The 22,121-nt window shown below is 41.4% G+C and overlaps 1 protein-coding gene across 1 annotated transcript in view; it reads left to right on the top strand.

Moving 5' to 3' along the window:
* Positions 1-21,410, top strand: part of LOC146691839 (tyrosine-protein phosphatase non-receptor type 14-like) — a 45,075-nt gene extending 23,665 nt beyond the window's left edge. The window contains exons 4-20 of the mRNA XM_085431831.1: positions 6,117-6,214; positions 7,611-7,678; positions 8,074-8,144; positions 8,250-8,337; positions 8,425-8,513; positions 8,624-8,711; positions 8,909-8,991; positions 9,231-9,291; positions 10,821-10,899; positions 11,855-12,324; positions 12,416-13,693; positions 14,989-15,129; positions 16,114-16,332; positions 19,376-19,504; positions 19,725-19,959; positions 20,072-20,235; positions 20,511-21,410. Of these exons, the coding sequence (XP_085287957.1) occupies positions 6,117-6,214; positions 7,611-7,678; positions 8,074-8,144; positions 8,250-8,337; positions 8,425-8,513; positions 8,624-8,711; positions 8,909-8,991; positions 9,231-9,291; positions 10,821-10,899; positions 11,855-12,324; positions 12,416-13,693; positions 14,989-15,129; positions 16,114-16,332; positions 19,376-19,504; positions 19,725-19,959; positions 20,072-20,235; positions 20,511-20,639 (3,490 nt within the window). The 3' untranslated portion in view covers positions 20,640-21,410. The remainder of the gene's footprint in view (positions 1-6,116; positions 6,215-7,610; positions 7,679-8,073; positions 8,145-8,249; positions 8,338-8,424; positions 8,514-8,623; positions 8,712-8,908; positions 8,992-9,230; positions 9,292-10,820; positions 10,900-11,854; positions 12,325-12,415; positions 13,694-14,988; positions 15,130-16,113; positions 16,333-19,375; positions 19,505-19,724; positions 19,960-20,071; positions 20,236-20,510) is intronic.
* The last annotated feature ends 711 nt before the right edge of the window (positions 21,411-22,121 follow it).

Genomic DNA, 22,121 nt, shown 5'->3' with positions numbered 1-22,121 from the left:
CCATTATTGAGAAAAGTTAAATTAAAGGGCAAAAAAGGTTATTATTTTGAATGCATGCTAACTCTTTCACATTCACTAAGGTAAGATGTGATGCATTTTGGTGCATTTTAACAGCAATTTAGCAATACGAAAACATTAAAAAAGAACAAGTAGAAATGAGACGTTATCTCTTCTGAGAAGGTAATGTATGGTGTGGTCAGGGCTTTGATGTTCAGTATTTGGCTGATATGTAGCCTGATATTGGATCTCCCGCTCTTCCCATCCGTAGAGTCATCTGTTTCTTCCTCCCTCGCTTCCTTTCTCTGCAGCGGCAAAAATGAGTCAGAGCAGGGGAAGCTGGGGTCTCTGCATCCATTACTGTATATACTTACAAATTCACCATGCAGAGTTCTCCAATATACCCTATAGTCATAATATTTAAATGTTTGGTCACTCCTACTTCAGTTTGTAAAAACACAGACTCTTTGTGCTTGTGTGATGAAATATGTCCATAGCTGTTATAATGTTTTTCTAGGCGTCTATCCAAATTGTTGTCGGATATATATATTTATTTTAATACGTTGGGGGCATTTCTTCATATGTGTCCACTTTCACTTGGAATGAAGGTTGAACCCAATAGATTTTGGTTACAGCTCTCTGCGATCTCACTAAACAATTAAAATATTTCACACTTAGTCAGATACTAAATTGGTGATAATTATCTTTGATTTACTCTTGTTAAATTCCCCATGAGCATTAATTTTTATATATTATCCTTAAATGACGTGGATGTCAACAGTACAGTTACTAGGCAGCAGTTACAGATATACTGTACAACTCACTTGTAAATAGAGCACTTTTACCTGTTGTCAACAAAAACACATCTTACACTCTTGCATAGAGTGAGGAGGTTAAAGCCTTCTGCTACTTGTATGTTTCTGATAGAAAGGAGAGAAAAGCTGGCTCGCAGACTGAAAATGAGGAACCTGAACGAAGAGCCGTTGACTGGAGCATGGCCAGCTGGCCGTAGCAGCCCCTAAGGCTAACAGCACCAATAGCCTTGAAATCCTAGCTTTGTTCAGCTAGTTATCACCAGTACACACACACACACACACACACACACACACACACACACACACACACACACACAGCTGTACTCGGTGGTGCCCCTTGCTGATTCAACACATTTCAAAGTGATATTCTCCTGCCTCCCACACAAATCGTCTAGACGCATCCTGGGGGCTGAGGGGGTGGTCACCTTACCACCACCAGAGGTGGTCGAGATTGAGGAGGGGCTGAAACATATGTACACACATACTCACATTCATGCATGCAAACATGCGCATATGCTCTCAGGCCTGTTGTCCAGACTGCTTGGACATCTGGCAGCATGTCTTGAGCAGGGTTTGAACATGCGTGGGCATATAAAGGGCTCTTTGTGCCTGCGAGGCTGCCTGGACTGCCAGCAGAGCACTCTGCCATAGTGGAAGTCCCATGAAAAGCCCTAGTAAGGAAAGCGCTACCTCATGTCCATCTATGTATATTCACCTGCTGTTACAGCATTGTGATGTCATTCTGACATACATGCCAGGTGCGTGCTACAATAAGGGTTTCTTTGTGCACAAGTATGTGCAAGCATGCAAGTCTTGAACGTCATAAAATGTTTTTCTCCTGCTAGCAATTTTATGTGATGTTTGTCTTGTTCTATGAAAACACAATGAGCTGATTTTACCACAAATTTGCTCCCTTTTACTACAATTTCAGCAGTAGTTTAATCCCCTATTTAAAAACTGGTATCATTAAATGCAGTTGAGTGTTTTAACTCTTTATTGAAGCTCCTACATTTTATACTTGTTTGGTAACCTTGGAAGTTTCTGGATCTGATTCTAAAATCATTTTGTGGTGAGTTTTGCATGTTTTATTTTGTAATTTAGCTAACAGTTAACTGCCATTCAAAGACAGTGCCTACAAAATAGTAACATTTGAGGACTGTTGTATTTATTTTAATAAAGATGACTATTTCAAATTTGTTTAAAAACCCTCTTGAAATGCCACAACCTGGGTCATTAACATAGTTTCTTAGTACTTGCTGTCTGATGGTTTTGCTGCAGTTCATTTCAGGTTTTATTTCAAAGCAACATTTTCAGCTCTGCAGATGAAAATGCACCCGGGGCTATTAATGAGGAATTTGATTTCATGCCATACTTGAGTCAGAAGATTTAAAAGCACTGAAGCATGAAAATGAAAAACAGTGAAAAAAAATACAGCTGTCAAAATATGCAGATTTAAGCTAGTTAGGACTGATGAGACAAACTCATAAAGTGACCTAAAGGCAGATGTTTGTATATGAATATGCAAACTCTATAGGCAAGGAACAAGATTTGTGGAAGCCTTCTGGTTCTTCTTATCTGTTTGGTCATTAAAACCCAGACTACAATCATGTTTAAGCAGGTTGTAGATTAGGATGGAAGACATCAGTGGAAATGAAACCTGGAAATCACTGGCTATCCTTTGAATACACCGAAGCTTTTTATTAGCTTTTTAAAATTAATCTGCATTCTTAAAGAGTGACACGGCATCTTGGCTTGGATATGCGTTGGATACACCAAAAGCCCCCGCCCCCCCAACTTCTCTAATGTACTTTTAGAAATGTACCAGTAGTTTTCTATCTTTGAAAACTGGAAAATCCAAACCCCTCCTTAAAAAGCCAAGACACATGGCGTAAAAGCCTTTGCCACTTTGAGTGAAGAGCTTCCAGAAAATGCTGGAGATGCCTCATCTGTCCAATTGTGGTTGGTCTCAAAACACTGGAAGGATGTGCTCTTTCTAGAATAACCATACTGTAATAACCACAAGCATAAGACTGTGATTAATGAAAAGTGCTGTATGACTCGTATGGGTTTTATTATTTGTGCAGAATCAGGTTGTAATCATAAAACGGGTCAGTCTCTACACTTCTTAGACTCTCTGTAGGCTTATTAACCTCTGAAGCCCCAACGCCCCCTGATACGGGGGCAAAAGGCAGGAGATCAGGTAGGCTTGGGGCTTAAGAGGTTAATGAATAAACGGTTCCGAATTTTAATACATGGCAAAAAATATTATTGTGCTTATTGTCACTGTTACACTCTTAAAAGATTAAAAGCCATTTGATTTTAATAATTCCCTTAATCTGACTTAATCAGTTACAAAAAACTGCACTTGGTAGTTAGAAGCTTACCTCTGCATAAAGGGTAACTAATTTTGGGGTCAGTTTTTGTCAACCTGTAGAGGTTTGATTTCAAGGCCAGAAGCCAAAAATACAGGAAATTACAGCTCCATAAGATGTGGCTGTGTTTGTGGCTGTTCTGTGTAAAGTGGACTCTCCCATGAGGGATGCTCTGAGACTTTTACTGTCACGCTTCCACTTGTTCAGAGTTATTTCAACAGTTTACTGTCCGCCTCACCACTGCTGGCTTCGCGTATGTATAAACACCATCATGTTGTTACCATTGAACCTCAGAATGAGAGCCAACCTCTGTTGACCTCAGCGTTCCTCCAGACCCCATACAGCGATTGCTGGGAAAACATAGAGAGTTTTTAAAAGCAAAGTCCACAATCATTTGAAGGGTTTTGTGTCCCGCTTGGCTCCTCCCCTCTAAACCGCATCAGACTCCGCCTCTCGCTGCAGCCACTGTGGTTGGGGTTGGCTAATTAGAGGGTTGCCACGGGAACGGAATGGCAGCTTAGCCAACGGGTGTAATGACAGGGTGAGGGAGGAGGGCGGGGTCAGATTATAGGCCCAGGAGTATGCTGAGAGGAGCTCAAAAAAGAAGGAAGAAGTGGGGAAAAGAATGCCAAAGAGAATATGAATCATGAAATATGTGAGGAGATAATGGCGGGCATGAAAATGAAACTGGGGGGTGAATAAAAAGATAGGTGGGAGCTAATGTGCAGGCGAGGAGTGAAACCAAGTTTTTCAAAGAAAATGAACTAAAACTTGTGAAGAAGAAAAGTGGGTGAATGACTAAGCATGTAACTTAGTGGTTTCCACATAGATGTTTGGTTACTCTGGCATGGACTTGCATACTCTTTCTGACTGTGTGTGTGTGTGCACATCAGAAAAGGTGTCTCACAGCTTACACTCTGTCTGTGGTCGCCATGGCAGCCAACAGGAAACGGCGTGTGAGTTTTTATGCGGCTGAGCCTGGTCACCCTGACAGTTCTCTCTTTCCTCTTGTGTGGCCACTCCATTCTTCAAAAGACAAACATCCAGCTGGACCACGACTAAAAGTGGACAAAAGGAGCACAGAAACTTTAGGAGCTTGGTGTATTTCAGCCTCTCGGTTTTGGGACTTTTACCACATTTTGTGAACGCAATCTGAGCTGTGTCATCATATCAGCTTACGCTTGGCAAAGCTACCACTGCCTAAAACCACGGTGAAATGACTCCCAGTTTGCCTCACATTTGCACTGCAATTATAATGGTCCACTTTTGTCAAGCTTATGTTGCTCCTGCTGAAGATTAAACCCCGAGTTAGTTGCGTCAGCCCCGTGTAACATGCCTTTTATAAAATCATGTTGTGCAGCCCCATTGGCATACATTTGGCATTCCACTCAAGTCAAAAATGACTCACTGCTGTTTCAAATAGAGGTGATTCACTCATTCCTCACTTCAGCAACAGGCTTACTGATATTGTTTTGAGCAGCTAATGCTGTTGCCAATACTTTCTTGACACATACTTTCAGTTGCACAGACCAGAAGCAGAGGAATACATCTCTGTGGTGTCTCAGCAGATGTTGGCCATCTTTCAGTTGCTAATGTGCAGAGCCTTGAGCACAGCTCCTCTTACTTTCTTTGGACAAATGTGTCAAACTGGAACCCATCATGTTTTCCAACTCAATTTTATATAAGTGGTGTTTGGAGACACTGTGGCTTATATGAAAAAAAAAGGGTTTTTGAAAGCGAACAACAGTGCCAATGCTGCCACCCACTTAGTCAGTGTTTTGTGCAGTTTGGCTATAAAATGCATACAGATGCAGTCTGATTTTAAAAAGTTATGGTCTGTATGCTTTCTAGCAACTCTGCAAGGCTTTGAGCTAAAAGCAAGCATGCTTACTTTTTAGCAGGTATGGCAGTTTTACCGTGCTTACAGTCAGTTTGCTATTTACCATAAAATAACATGGGGTCACTCCCAGTTTAGAAATCTGTGAGAAAAAGATCATAATTTTCACTTGGTCTGTGACCAGTATAATTTTTCCAAATGATTTTTATGGTCTCAATTTAGTTTTTCCTAGATTTAAAGCTTCCACATGAAGGTATTGAGCTCAAAAGTGACCACTCTTATTTTTTTTCCAAGGGCTCTAGAAGTGAATTTCCCATTCATTTGCTCCACTGATATTTCAGAAAATCCTTATGTTGGATTTTGCAGTCAAGTGACTGCCAATCATGTAAAGTTAACTTGTCTTCTATTTTGAACATGTGACTATGCAGCCAAGTGAATAAGCCTGCAGTCACACAGGCCTAGGCCTGATTGCTAGCAGAATACGGTGGTTGTTTATAGTTTGCATTAAAGACGTTGAGTTGTCTGCAAACACTTCCCAACTACTTTCCAAGTGATAGCAAAATAGGGAAATGTGCAGCACACAGCAGAAATGGAGACTTTCAAATCAAAAGTTGCGCATTTTGATATGTGTTGGGTACAGTGCTGAAACACAGCTTTTATTTTGAAGTTTAACATGCTCCGTTTTCCGGTTTGCATTGCTACGATCATGTACAGACCTTTTTCCCCGACTGCAATCAGTGTTCAGGTGGTTTCTCGACCTGATGTTCGCAGGTTTAAAGATTCCCATGGTAACAGCGCCTTTGATGTTGCTGTTTCAGTTTAGCTTTATGTGTCGAGTTTTGTCAACGATCGCATATGTAACAAAACTGACATTATATAGTCGTGTGGTTTCAATAGGAGTACATACCATTTTGTATTTAGCTTAAAGTAAGTCTACTTTGGATGGTTACAACATAATGGCTCATTATTAAAATCCCTATGGAGATAAATAAATCATAAATCAATGCAAATTAAAAATTTTACTTAACACGGTCTAGGTATCTTTTTATCCCTGTTGTGTGTTTTTTTACCTTCCTTTCCTGTTTTTTTCTGTAGGTATCAGTATTACCTGCAGGTAAAGAAGGAGGTGTTGGATGGACGTCTACAGTGCTCTGTAGAGCAGGGGATCAGGCTCGCTGGCCTGGCAGTACAAGGTAAGACTACACGAACAAGTCTCCCAATGAGAGACAGACAGCAAGTGAGAGTGAGCACAAACTCACACTTTCTCAGGTCATCTTGACTTCACTACCTTGTATGGCTGCATACCGCAGGGAGAACCCAGTCCACTTGAGTTCCTATGGTATCAGTCCTAACACATGCACATACACACACACCCACCCTCGCTCCATCCTTTCAGTTCCTGGGTGCTGTCTGTGTCCCAGGGGAATGTAAACAGACAGCTTGCTTATCAGCTGCTCCAAGGTTAGCTGTAGCAGCATCAGGAAGGCTCTTATCTGTCGGGAGGTGAGGATCCTGTGCTAGACCTCCTTTTGCCCGGCAAACAGCAGAAAGCTTTTAGGTACTTAGTACAAGCAATATCAGGAGAACTGTACATGTTATAGAGATTGTGCAGGTGGTTTTGTTTCTGTTATGTAGATATTTGTTTTTGTTATCTTTAATAGTATTGCACAGTACACAAGTTCAGAAATATTTCCATCTAATAAAACAAGAAACACTCAGAGACACTTTACGACTCAATGGACATGTCCACGGCCTGAAGAGCACATTTGCTGCAGGTAGCTTCATGTGATTTCCCCTGGGTAACCATGACAACAGCATGACAAAGCATCTACATGGATGAAACCTGCATTGCTTTGACCATTGTGGATGCAGTTGAGTTGAGATGACAGTTGAGCTAAAACAGACTTTTTTCTAATGTTAAGCATTTGCTTTTCTAGTCTTGAGGAGTAATTTTGCAAAGCGAGCTAGCAGAATATAATAGGTATTTGGACAAATGAAATTGCCTTAGTTTTAACTGGAAAGTCTGTATTCATCCCGACTTTTTGTCCTATTGGGTTAGCACCTTCATAACATAAATTTATTTTATTTTTAAATCAGTAGTTTTTTTCTTATTAGGGAAACTGTATAGATCGAAGAGAAAGGCCAACCAGGATACCCATTGAGAACCCACGCAAGAAGCATTGCAGGATGAACACAGTGAGTCCATATTGGACTGTACCGATTCCTTTTTTCTACTCTACTTGACCACTCAGAACTGAGAATTGGCACGTTCTGATTAATGCATCAGTTCAGTATCTTGCCCAAGGATACTGAGCCAGTGCTAGGGATCAAACCACCATCCTCCCTATTAGTAGATGACCTGTTCTCCTCCCTCTGTTACAAGTTCCCAGCTGACCTGCGAACCCAGAACCTTCTCGCTGTGAGGTGGCGCTAACCCTTGCACCATCATGCCACCTCAATTGAACAATATCAAACACAATAACAAACTCACAGTCAGTTTATAGTGTAAAGGCTGCGCATTACAGTGTAAAAATGAAATTCATTGTTTTTGTGTAAATAAATGTGAACATCTGTGTTTGTAATTTTTAGCTGACTTTGGAGACTTCACTCAATTCCTGTCTCAGGACTTCCTCAGGGAGTACGTGCTTTTCCCAGTGGTGAGTCCTCGAGCCTTTACCGTTCAAATACTAGCAGTGTTTGTGTGTGTGTGTGTGAGAGAGAGGCAGAGAAAGTCTGTGTTTGTGTGTTTTTCTGTGTATGTGCTGCCTGAAGGCACACATTCCTGTGACATCTGTGTACCTCCTCCCTCTGCATACCTGACTGACAGGCAAAAAGCAAAAAGAATAAAGAAGAATTTGAGTTGGAGGATGGGATGAATTAATATGAACTGATTACCAAATAGAAACAAAATATTAAATTATGGAGCATTATTATTATTTTTTTTAAACATTCCCAACAATATGATGTTCACTTGAACCTATAGTCATAGGTTGCTTTTCCACAGCTTTCTTCTGCATTGCTCTTATTTGCTGAATAATGTATTTTCTCTCAGAACTGGCGTAATGGAGAAGAGGCGCTAGAAGAGTGGACCCAGAAAGTTGCTGAGGAGCACAAGAGTCACTGGTACTGTTAGCTACTTTGTATACTGTATGCACATATATGCATGTATCACCAAGACAAAGTAAAATAGAAACAATAAGATTCTTGGTACCATTCTGTGATTTCCAGTCGAATGCAGGCCGCTGAAGCAGAAGTGCTGTACATCAAGGAGGTAGAAAAACTGGATGGGTTTGGCCAGGAGAGCTTTCCAGCTAAGGTAGATACATTACATCACCCTCAACCTCTCAATCAGTATCCTTTGAGAGATTTTAAATGAGTTCTTGTGTAATACTTTCTTCCACAGGACAACTATACCAATGACATATTCATCGGTGTGTCTTTCATTGGAGTGTTTGTTAAACACAGAAATGGCAGATCCATCATGCTCCACAAGTAAGTTTCTCCTTTCAAAAAAGAAAGAAAGAATTGTCATAATTTCCTGTACTCATGAGGAACCGTTGTTCCTTTTTTAAAACATTTGTTTGCATCTGTGTGTTATAAAGGTGGAAGGACATTGGTACCATTGCACACAACAAGTCAGCCATCACAGTGGAGATAACGAGCAGAGACGACACCATCGTCTTTCACATGGTGAGTGTTGTGTCTGCAGACACAGAGGTTTATAGTGGGTGGTTAAACATGCAGGAAAAGTATGCGTCCACAAAATACCTGCAGAGGGACAAACGAACTGGGGAGAGTTGATTCTTGACTTCACAGAAATACTCATTTTCTGTTCACCTTAAATTTTCGGTGTTATTATTAATTTTTTTCTCTGTTTGTGTCTGCAGGAGGATATGGAAATGGCCAAGTACATCGCCCGCCTTTTCACAGCCAGACACAAATTCTACAAACAGAACAAGATATGTGCAGAGTGAGTTTCAAGGCCACACAGAGAGGCCAGCTGAAGGCCATTAAAACACGAAGATATCAATTGTCTGTCATTTATTTTTTTAATGGGTATTTCAACAACCTGTTGAAGGTTATACAAAAAAACCCCAACAAAACATATGCTATAAAAGACTGTGTAGCATTCACTGAGCTTATAGTACATGACCTGGGTGCATTTAATAAAATACTAATTTGTCACATAATGTGTCTGTTTCTTTGTAGGCCCACTCACTCACCTGCACCAATGAGGAGGAGACCCACCTGGACTCATCGCCTGTCTCTGGTATGTTGACAAGCATTTGTATGTTTTGAAGTGATTTGATACAGCTATTTAATATTGCCTCTGGTCAATATAAAAGGGACGAGAATGGAGGACAGAGGGGGAACACAGAAACGTCCACAATTAGCAACCTGATCCGCTCTCCCACTCAGGGAAGCTCTTAATCGTCCAGAATACAGACATACAGACTAATAGTGCCTTCCACTCCAAAACTTTAACTCTTTACCCTCTGAAAGCCTATTAGGAGTAACTCTGAGATGTTTCTGTCATATTCAGGTCCAGAGCAAAATGAATGGGTTTGTATCACAGGTTTATGAGAGTGATCTATGCCTATGCAGCTACCCTCGAAACTGTTGCATTGGTCATCAAACCACTGAGGTGTCAAAGCCCATCAATTAAGGGTACTAGGGTGGTCATTTAATGTCATCTTCATGAGGAAAGAGTTTAAGGGGAAAAAGAGAACACTGTGACACCATCAGAACAAATACTTGTGTAAATACTTGTGTACAAATGTGTACATTTCCACAATAAGTTGCCACCAGGTAGATTCCAATACTGGAAAGCATTCTACACAATAGCAAAACCACTTAGAAACATACTATATATATATGTGAAAAGGCTGTATATGAAATATCACACAAAAGAAGCATGTAATCCCCCAAAACAAAACAAAAAACAGCTTAGGAGTAGTTTCTAATTCCAGCCTTCAGGGCTTTCTGTATGTAGTGCATGAATCCAATGTGAAATGATACCTCTTCTTAAAAGAGACGTCGATCGAAAGATTGTTGCTATAAAGGGAATACTACTGGATTCATGCACTACAAACAGAAAGCCCGGAAGGCTCAAATGAAGAACTACTGTTAAGTTCATAGCGCATGTCTGCTACTTTTGGCATGGTTTTCTATGCAGATGTTTTTCATCATGCAGTTAGAGCTCTGCTTTCTGATTGTTGGAAATTGGAATTTCACACTGATTTTTATTGTGATTGTTGTTTGTCTTATATTGTGCTGATGGCAGTTTATTACTGAAACATGCATCTTTTTGCCCTTTAATAAATATAAAGAAGCATTTTTTTGAGAGTTCTGGCGTTTTCCTTCTATTCTATAAGCTCTTAATTGTGCCATGGAGCCTTGGTTTTAGCATGCGTTGGTGGTGTGGTGGGTGTTGTTGGAAAGTTAGAAAGGGTGTTGCTTGCTCTGATTTCCGGTGCGACAGCGAAGGCTGTGATTTCTGCGTCTCCCTCCCTGCTAGCCAGACAATGGTGAGGCTAAATGTGGCACAATAGATGTTCAGTCAGACCACTGGAGTGCTCAGATGACTGTCTGGAGTACCGCAAACTTTGTCCAATGACAGATGCGCAGCACTAGCTTCAATCTGGCTTGGTCACAGTCAGCCATTGTGATTGATGTGTTAAGACAGAGAAGTAAAGTGATGGTTTCATGTGTGATGTAAAGAAACTGAAATATCACTTTGAGGATCAGGAGATCTTACAATGTCACACTTTATAACCGTTTTACAATTTCTTCATTTAGCCACGGCCACAGTCCTGTAACTTCCAGTCAGTGCATTCCCAGTTTGGAGACCATTATCAAGACACACAGAGCTCTCAAGGTAGGTGTTACTGTTTTAGAGTGGCTTTCCTCCCCCTGCTTTAACCACAGTGTGATTTAAGATTTTTGCCTCCCTGACAATAACTCAAAACAACAGTCCTCCTAATTGTGTCTTTCCCATCAGGCGTGTGACTCACAGCCCATTCGCATTTTAACAGTCTCCCAGCCAATTAGAGCCCAACGTTTGGGGTGCAGAGCAGTGACCTCATTTATGCTTCACTCTTTCATTGACGTGTTCACACACTCAGCCTGCCTTATAATCCGAAGAACTTCACTCATGTCAGCTTGACAATAAAAAGCGAGCGAGTGGAAAAACATTCTGGGTGTGCTACTGCGTGTGGGCGTGGGATCGGTCTCGAGTGTGACCTCAGGCATCATACTCCGATTGTGCGGACAGAGATTATGCTTGTCTTCCTTCTCCTTGTGAACATGGGATAGTTTCACACGGGAGAGCGCTCTGCTCAGCGGGAAGGAATAACATGACATATTTTTCTGTGGTGGTTGGTGCAGCTGTGAAACCAACAAAACAGCAGTGATCATTTTTCCCACCTTCGGGATGCCACAAAGGGTGTTTATTTCAGCTTGTTTATAACAGCTTAGACAGTTAAACTGCAAGACTGGAAAACCCCCAGTACCACCTTCACCATACCACTGGCAAGATTACAGGAACATTTGGTCTCCCTTCATTTTTTTTCTTTAAATTTGTCAATGTTCCTTTTTGATTTTCTTTCTTTCAAGCTCCAACACGGTTCATTGTGCAAAGCGTGTGTTCTTTTAAGTTTTTATATGAAATACTGAGGTACCAAGTATTTGAACAGTCATAGAACTTCAAAGATCGATAAAATCTTTGTTTGATTAAGTTTAGCTTTAGTGCACAAATTGCTTAAAAATGTTTGCAGCTCAGATTTTCTTGTGATCCTCTTTACACATTTTTCCATGCCTCCTTTGCTGTGCAGACAGTATCTTCCACGATGACCCGTATTACAAGTCAGAGAGCAGCCTGGATCGCTGTACAGTGGACTTTACCTACCGAAACGGTAACGTGCCAAACGGAAGCATGTACAGCAGCCCCAGCCTGAGCTCCCTCAATCGTTCCCAGAATTTTGTCCCACCCTCGCCCATGTCCTCCAACCTCAGCATCCCTGGCAGTGAGCTCATGCGGCCTGACTACATCCCCAGCCACCGTCACAGTGCCATCATTGCACCATCCTATCGGCCCACGCCTGAGTACGATGCTGTCATGCGGCAGAAGCGGTGCATGCTCCCTGCTCACCATGACCTTCACAGCCAGTCGCTACGCAGTCTCAACATCAGCAATGCCTGTGCCTACAGGCAGCCTGAGCCTCTAGTGTACAGCCAGCCAGAGATGCGAGAGAGGGGCCCTTATCATGGTGTGGCACCCAGCCCTGCTCCGTATACACCACAGGTAAGGGTTAGGATGCTCTGAGATTATTATTTAATTAATTGTAATTAGCTTCCTAGTTCAATGCATCTGTTTGTGACTGTTCATCTTGCAGATCACATATAGTAAGCCGGTGTCCCATGGCCCTCATCAGGGAGGACCAGCCAACAGCCAGGGTCCATGCCATTCACCCCATGTTAACGAAAGTGGAGGCAGCAGCAGCGGTGGAGGTGGAGGAAGCTCCATCTCCCATACAGTCAGCACACCCGAGCTGGCAAATACCAAACAACAGGGGAACAACATTGGAAACTATGCAGCTACAGCCAACATGCTGAGGAACCACATGTCGCGGCCCCCTCCACCTTACCCTTCCAGCTCTTTTCGCCCAGCCACCAGCACGCCAGACCTAGCGAGCCATCGGCATCGCATTGGCGGCAGTAGTCCAGAACTGGTTACCCGCATGGTGCAGCTGTCAGTCAAAACCTTCCAGCCCGACAGCTCAGCTGTGGTGCACCAGTCCCTGCAGGAGGTCAGTGAACCATTAACTGCAGCTGCTAAGCACCGGTCCACGCTGGGCAAGAGACACAGCATGGAGGTTATAAGCAGCATGAGAGGAGCGATGGAAGGCCTTATGATGAAAGGAATGAATGCTCCTCTTCATCGGCGGAATACTCTGAGAGAACCTGTGATGCCATCTCAGCCTCAGTCCATTCCACAGCCCCAGCCTCAAAACTCTCAGTCACAACCTCAGCCGCAACCTCAGCCTCAGCCTCCAACTCAGCAGCCAAAAGAGTTGCCCATGAAGCCTGCCAAGAATGCACCCGAGGCAGTGACTTATCAGCACCAAAAGACTCTTTCTAATGCTACCATGCTCATACACAGCAGTGAAAGTGAAGAAGAGGAAGAGGAAGAAGAGGAGCGGCCTGACCTGGACGTTCAAATTCCAGGTCTCAACGAGAACATTAGCATCAGTGCACAGCTCCAGGCTGCTCTGGCCAAACTTCCCAATAAACCCCCTCCAGAATATCCGGGCCCTCCTAGACCTGCAAGCAATGCTCAAGCTCGCACCCACACTCACAATCACAACAACACCCACCATACCAACCATAATCAAGGACCACAGGGCAACCAGGGACCAGTGGACCAAGGCCATGGCTGCGCCTTAAAGACTGGACAGAGCCAGGGTGTTAGTGGGCCTGGGGGTGGTGGTGGTGGGACACTGACCCGGGGGGATCAGAGTGTTGTGAATGGAGCAGTTTTAGGTCCATCCATTTCAGAACCAGACTTGACCAGTGTTAAGGAGAGGGTGAGGAAGGAGCCGGTCAAAGAGAGGCCAGTATCAGAGATGTTTTCCTTGGAAGACAGCATAGTGGAGAGGGAAATCGCTCAAAGGGTAAGATACTCACTCATTCTACATCTTCACAGCCGTTCCCTCAAATTTTAGAACTAACACATTTCTACATTTTAACACAGTGTAACGATGTTTTTACGTAAAGCAATGTAATGCATTTATTACTTAATATTACAATATAACACATTTACTCAATAATACAATTTAACACATTTTTACTTAAATATAATAATACCATGCAAAAGATTTTCTGTTTAATAATACTTTTTTTTAACTTAATAATACAATGCAACATATGATGTTAAATTTTATCTATGTTTATAACATTCACAATTTTTTTCTATTACCTTTCCATATGGAATAAAAATGTTTAGCATGAAATTATTAAATATAATGTCAGTGCCTGACACCTCTGAAGCCATTGTACTGGTATAGTTTTAAATATTACAGTCTGTTGTCTGCTCACTAGTTTCAAAGCTCCTGATTAGCAGTAATCTGGAGTTCAGCACCTAAAAGGGCAGCACTGGACTCTGAATTCCCCGAGGCAGCTAAAAGCCTTACTAAGCCTTCCGATTATTCTTCGAGTTGGGTGTTTTTGTGTCGGTGGGCCTTCTGTTAATATGCAAACATCTGACCCAGCACCAGTCCAGTCATAAATAATTGCCTCCTAGAGATAAACCTGTCTGTCTGTGATTGCAGGTGTGTGTGATTTTAGCCAATAAAACTTAAAGAATGTTTTCTTCTCACTGCTGTCCAAAGCTGCTAAAGCCCTTTTATGCCAGCTGCTTTATCTTATGCATAGAGGGTACCCCTTATGACCCCCAAGCTGTTGTTTTGACTGCCCCATGGGGGATCAAGAAGGTGGAAAGGGGAAGGGCGGCGCTGTCCTGGAGGTTTAATAGCATTAGAGATTAGGAGAGGTAATCCTTCGAGGAAGGAGACGGTGCAATGTGGGTCAGTGTTTGGAAGCGAGAAAGAGAGTCAGGATGACAGAGGGTGTGTTGTAATCAAACAGAAGCTGAAGAGGTAGGTGGGAATAAACAAAGATGAAACAATTAATAACATGTAAGAAGGACAAACGAGGATGAAGGCAACCAGATGGATAAGAACTCTTTCTTAATAGGCTTTGTGTAGTGGGCTTCCTGTTTCTCACCTTTGGACTTATTACAAGGGGATTGGTACGGGCAGTTTATGCACATGCACGGGAAATTCTCCCCACCCACTACTGCTCATGCACATCTGCGTGAACACTGTACTTGTGCAATGGCAGGTCAGTCAGTCTTGCAAACCTGCTGGTGCCTGTAAGCATGACAACAGGATTTTTCTCTCTCTTGAAGACGCTGGAGAGACAGAAGATGTCTGTGGACTCCATGAAGAGGCCGCTGATGATGGCCGCACTCAACGGGCTCTACGTCGCCCGGATGCCTGTCCCCGAGAGTCCAGGGGAGGAAGGCGCCAAGGCGGCTACTGATGAAAGGGTAGGATGCTTGCTTTTTGTACAACATATACATTATTATGGTTAAAGTTTAAGGGTTTCATGACTGTAACTTTGTATTATTCTGTATATTTTGTAACATATAGTAAAAAAGTCCTGCTAATTTACAGACAACCTTTAAAAAATATGCTGCTGGGAATTCATTTTACTCATCTGTTTTGTTGCTACTTTATTACTACATTTACTTTACCCAAAACCTTTGGGATTTACTGACATGTATGTAATTGGAAACTTATCATATTAAAGATAGAAAAGGCTTTTTAAGCTCTTAAAAAAAAATCACAATTACTAAAACGAGTATTTAAAGAACTGATATCAAGAATAACATACCAGAGTTGATGTTCAGGATTAGGTCTTATTTAAGCTTATTTAAACCGAATAATCATAAAAGCTTTAAATCTCCCCAAAAAGTTTGTTTGGTCATCGTCACACCAAAACTCACAGTCTCTATTAATCACATCATTTTAATGAATTCCACTGCCCAAGTAGATCCCCAGTGTGTTTGGCTCCCTTTTGAGCGTGGAGGTGTGAATCCCAGTCTTTGTCCCAACTGTTGCTAAGCTAATGGGGGCAAACCCTAAGTGGGCTGTGGAACGTGTGGCACGGTAGTGCTTATCGCCTCTGGGCCTGCTGGTATGTTAAGAATGTGACCTGAGAGAGAGCGAGCCAGACAGAGAAAGAGAGACAGAAAGAGATTCTGGCCTCTCAGACATGACTGGCCTAATAAACACCACTGCTGCTGCGTATTCGGCTCTTTCCTGACTATATTGATTCAGTATGAATACTTGTGAGCATCATGAGGAGACTGAGGAGAATTTAAAAACGTGAGTGTTATACGATAACAGTGTTGGATTCGAATGCCTTTGTCGGGGTGTGATGTAAATGAATGAGTGCCTTTTTGGGGACTGAAAGAGAGACTTCTGAATAATAAACACCCTCTACTTTTTCTCTCCCTCTCTCTCTCTAGTGTAAGACCTTGGAGTTGAAGCTAGAAGAAGAGCGGGTCTTTACAGAGTATGAGCAGGTGCCCAAGAAGAGGGCAGACTGTATTCTCACAACAGCAACTCTGCCCGAAAATGCAGAGCGCAACCGTTTCCGTGATGTTGTTCCTTATGAGGAGAATCGAGTTGAGCTTGTACCCAACAAGGAGAACAACACAGGCTACATAAATGCCTCGCATATCAAGGTATACACAGCCATGCTTATCTGTGTGTGATCCAGGCTTTTGCAGTACTGTTTAAAAGTCTTGAGTTTCCCTTCATTTCCTTTTCTGTAGTCTTCAATAATACTTCTCCATGTTCCTTAATGGATAGTCAGAGGTCTTTTGTTGCCCCTGACTTTCAGTCCAGTTCTTGTGTAACTGGACATACCTCAGGTTTTTCTTACTGTTTAGGCTTCCTTAAGAATGGTGTTTCCTCTTTTTTTTTTTTAAGGTCACACTACACATTACACCAAGATAGCCAAAGTATTTGGCTAAGAGGTTTTTGGGAACCACCTTCCTGTTGAGAAATTACTCAAACGGAAACAGAAAATATGTGTCAAACTGAAACTGTGGAAGTTATCTTTGTCATATTTCATAGATTCAAATATATGTCTGTATCTATACATATCTATATATCTGTATCTATACGTATCTATATACATATTTTGTTTCTTTTTTTTATATACACACAAAAAAGAACAAAAAAGATGAGTAATCATGACTCCATGACTCATGCACAGTGCTGAGTTTGACAGATTTAATGCCTTCTGTGTCTGCCCATTAAATTTGTGCATTTTTAAGAGTGATGTCCAAAGAAAAGCTCAATCCAAACTTAAGAAGCTAAACTCATCAATCAAGATATCTTTATCCAAACCAAAATCCGAAGCACATGTTTTTCATTGGACAGCGATGATAAGAGATATTACCCCAACTAATGTAGCTGTGGCTTTCTTCGGGTGGCTCAAATAATGTCAGCTCTGCAACTGTGACTTGATTGCTGGTTGGTTTCAATTTAAGAAGAAATACTTGAGTAATAAAATATATCACAAGTTGTTTTACAATACTTAGGTTTATCTACATGACTCTTAAACAGAATAGCTGTCTCAAAGTGCTTTGCAACACCCACATCATACAGCCTAAATGAAAACAGAGTATAAGGTTGATGCTTTCAGTTTTGTTCTAGTCTTTGTTGCGGTCATTGCTAAGCAGGGAATGGCTCGGAGGAAAGGATGAAAGGCAGCTATTGAAGGCTGTTTGTGCCTTTAAGCTCCCAGAGCTTGTGGAATTCCCAAAGAATGTTGTCCAAACTCCAAAACCCTCTTAAACAACCTGAGTCGCTCTCACTGGCTCTTTATTCATGTTTAGTTGCAAACAGCATGTGTATGCAAGCTTGTGCATACGCGTGTGTCTGCATGCCATGTGTACGTTGTGCACCAAAGCAGCACTGAGTCGCTGCCTACCACAGTGTAACCCTCTTACTCCCTGTCATTTAAGGTGGTTGCCGCAGAACAAAAAGACCTTGTTTATTCCCCATCCGTCTCTTAATACAGTGTTTATAGTCACGAGGTGGCCTGAGAAATCAGCTGAGACATGCCCTTTATGTAATAGTACTGAAGTTTCTGTGGTCGGAGTGAGCTAAAGATTGGACGTATTTAAGTGTTATTTGTGGTCTTGTGGTTATCAGGAAGGGGAAATGGAAGAAAACTAGAGATAAGGAGTTAATAGAGTTATAAATGAAAGAAAAGCGATCCCGCTGTGGATAAAAGTAACAGGTGTTTACACTGCCCTCCAGTGGTTGTGAATATTATAGATGTCTGTAGGTGAGCTGAACTTCTGTGAGGAGGCAGCACTATTTTTTATTTATAGTTTATATACAGTCATTGACTTTAATACATTGGTTTCTGTCAGTTCTGTTCTGCCCTGTAAGACAGACTTTAAACCTGACCTGGACTCCTTTTAGCTTGCCATTTACTCTGAGCAATCGCATCAGTCTGCCATTAATCATTTACGATAAACTGCGTTAGCTGTTTATCAATGAGTACCGTCTTTTCAGCCATTAGCTTTCATCAGTTATTTTTACTTCCACTGTTCTATTAATCGACCTTTATTCTATTTAGCAGCTGATTATTATCAGTCTAACATTTTCAACAGTTAAACTTTACTTATACTCAGCAATTTTAAACGCTGGCTGTACTTTTATAAATAAATAGTTTTCACTAGACTCTATACAGTTCTGTGATATTCTAGGTACATCTCATGATTCAGTAGCTTGTAGAACGAATGTAATGATTTTCTGTATGGTTTTAATTAGTTGCTCAGATTGTTGTGGAGGAATTTAAGTCCACTCTTTTTTTTATAATGCTGCTTCAGTTCATTCAGGGTTGTGTGCATTCATTTATTCACAGTTCTTTGAAGGTCTTACTGCAGCACTTTAGTCGGTTTGAGTCTGGACTTTTGGCCATTGGAGCGCCTTGATTCTTTCCTTTTTCAGCCATTCGATTGTAGATTTGCTGCTTTGGCTTTTTGTCACATTTGACCCAGTTTTTGGCCAAGCTTTAGCTGTCGGACAGACTTCAGATTTGACTCTAGAATACTTCTTTTCGTGTGGCTGCAAAATAAACCCAAATCATCACCTCTCCTCCACCGTGCTTGACAGTGGGCAGTGGTGTTTGTGCCGGAGGTGCTGCTGCATTATGGCCAAACATCTCCACTGTGGTCTCATCTGTCCAACTTTGCAAACCTAAGCCATGCTTCCATATTATTTTTTTTAGAGAGATGAGGGTCTCTCCTATCATTCCTTCCAAACAAGCCATACTTATTCAGTCTTTTTCTAATTGTACTGTTGTGAAGTTTAACATTAAAGGCCTTAGTTAGCATGTTAAGAGTCTGAGATGTAGCTCTTGGACTTGATGATCATTTAATCAAATGCATTTGATCAGCAGCACCTGGCTGCAACTTTCCAATTTTTAATCTTACTGAAGCAGTGTTGGTGTGCTTAGTTTTTTACATGACTGTATGTTGAATATCTAAACTGCCAGTCATTTACTTTTAGCTACCTGTCAATGTTTCCATTTACCCCATGCTACTTGCAGACATTGTTCATTACTAGACCTGCTCCTGTGTTTGTTTTCTTTCATTTGGCTTAATTTCTTGATAAACAAAAAAGCGTTTGTTTGTATATTTGAGGCTGATTGCATATGCACTGCATACTGTAATATCCACTAATTGATTCTGCATGTCTTCCCAGGTCATGATCAGAGGGGAGGCATGGCACTACATTGCTACCCAGGGTCCACTAGCCAACACCTGTGCTGACTTCTGGCAGATGGTCTGGGAGCAGGGGGTCAACGTTATCGCCATGGTTACTGCCGAGGAGGTACACTGACACACACATACACACAGATGTGGATTTTTTTTTAAGCTTCCTGTCTGTGAGAGAAATGACACTGTGGTGAGTTTGTGTCACTGTGACTTTAGGTTTATTTCTAAGGGCCAGGACTCGTTGTTGACATCTAATTTGCCTCATCTGCTTCTTTTCTTCATTCCCATCACCCACGAATCACTTCTCATCTGGCGCTTGTCGTCCTTTCATCTAGGAGGGCGGCAGGTCCAAGAGTCATCGCTATTGGCCTAAACTGGGCTCCAAACACAACTCAGCCACTCACGGCAAGTTCAAGGTGACCACCAAATTTCGCACGGACTCAGGGTGCTACGCCACTACGGGGCTGAAGGTTAAACACCTGCTGTCTGGCCAGGAGAGGACGGTCTGGCATCTGCAATACACAGACTGGCCTGAGCAGGGCTGTCCTGAATATGTACTGGGATTTCTCTGTAAGTACGGCCGCCCCGTCATTTATTAAAAATATGCTTTATCAGATATGTGTAAGGACAGAGCCAGCATAAAGACTAAACATGACATCAATGTGACTTTTCTTATCTGAAGCATATCTGGAGGAGATCCAGTCTGTGAGGAGACACACTAACTCTATGCTGGACACCTCAAAGAGCCTCAATCCACCTGTGGTGGTGCACTGTAGCGCCGGTGTAGGTCGAACTGGAGTGGTCATCCTAACTGAGCTCATGATCAGGTGTTTGGAGCACAATGAGGTGTGTGGATGATTTCCTTAAGGGGCTGCAAATTTAAAATTTAGTGAAGGTATAGAACATTTTTAGAGTCCCTGACTTTCTTTGACAGTCGCAGGATACATGCATCCCTTAGAAGCATGTTTTTAACTTGGTAAATTAGGATATTTTACATGCAAGATATACATAATCCCACTTTTATCTAATTTTATTCCTACATAAAGTTACACCTCAATCAAAAACATTTGACCGGCTCTCACTGTTGTCCTTTTCTTTCTTTTTTCTTCTCTCCCCTTCAGCCCGTGGAGGTTCCCACAATGCTATCAGAGCTGAGGCAGCAGAGGATGCTAATGGTACAGACCATATCCCAGTATAAGTTTGTCCACCAGGTTCTTATCCAGTTTCTCAAGAACTCCCGCCTTATTTGAACCCGAGCACCTATCGGCTGCTCCGGAGTACTTAAAGTCAGCATGAGGACAGTACAACAAACACAGTATACTGGTAGCTGGAGGGAAGGAAGAACAGAGATTCGTGTTTTCTGTGTGGCACTTCATCTGTATGTAAATTCTAACCCAAAACTCACCTCAAGGGAGGAACGGATCTGGTGGGCTTGTATAGAAACTGACAGCCATTTCTCCTAATCGGTGTATTTCAAATTTTGTTCCTTCTCCCCCTTTGATCTTGGACTTTTTGTGTGAAACATGCATATTCCTTCAGGTTTTTTCAGCTTCAGGTTTCTTAAGAAGTATCTAGAGAAATTAAATCTCAGTTTCAATTAGGAGATATCGCACCACTGGTACATTTCTCATTTAGCCATCATTAGAAATGGCATTATGCTGCATGAACAGTAGGTGGCAGCAGTATTATTGCTATACTCTGAAAGAGTTTGCCAAACAAAAGTATTCTTAAATCGCTGTTCTAAAATGATCCTATTCCTGTATTGATTTAATACAGCAAGTATTTACTTCAAATTTGTAAGAAATTTTTTATTTATTTCTATAAAGGCTGTGGTCACCTTTGCCATGGCAACCATGTTGATCTTTTGAACTCTTTTTAAGTTTTTGGAAAAACTCCAATGTGTTTTTGTGAGGAGGCATTTCAATTAAGTTCCTTTCAGGCAGACAAACAAAGTACACTTTAGCAATTCTTTATCATCTAAAGAATTTTATATATATATATGTGTGTGTGTGTGTATATATATATATATATATATATATATATATATATATAATGTATGTATATATATATATATATATATATATATGTATCATTTATCATCATAAACATTTCAAAACTCTGGAATTGGTGATACAACTTTGTCCATATGCAGCAAGTGCTGTGTATAATGTGTCATTGTGCCTTATTGTAGTAATATGTAACTACGGGGAGAAGCTGATGGGCTGATACACTCTTTGTACTGATTAGGTTTTTGGCTAAATTCATTACTTTTTAGGTTTCATTGTAGAAACAAAGAAATTCTAATAATCGTATCCAAACCCAGCTGAAGAAAAATGTGTTGCCATGTCCTGTTTGTAAAATTGCGTTCTGAATGATTTTTTTTCCCATATTGCATTAAATATGTTTTCCTGCTTCTCTGAATTGTAATGCAAAGCCAGCCATGTCCAGCATAACTCTGTACATAATGGGCATGTGAAAAAAGATTTCTGCAAGTGTTTTTATAGTTTCCTTCCTTGACTTGGTACCCTTAAAATACCGCAACATAGTAAACTATGCATGGATTAAAAAATTTTTTCAATGTATATATTCTCTGATAAATATAAGCTTCGTGCTCTCTTGACATTTAAGTGTTTTATTGCACTCCTGTTCTCTTTGACAGTATTTTCTCACACAGCATTCCACTGTTTGTTAATATTTAATTTTTCCCCTCAAGTTGTCTTTTTTAATTTTTT

The sequence above is a fragment of the Copadichromis virginalis genome, linkage group LG15 (genome assembly GCF_057382275.1).
Source record: "Copadichromis virginalis isolate Kocher_CV1m ecotype Utaka linkage group LG15, C_Virginalis_male_GT1.1, whole genome shotgun sequence".
Taxonomy (NCBI): Eukaryota; Metazoa; Chordata; class Actinopteri; order Cichliformes; family Cichlidae; genus Copadichromis; species Copadichromis virginalis.
This window is presented reverse-complemented; position numbering and strand designations above follow the sequence as displayed.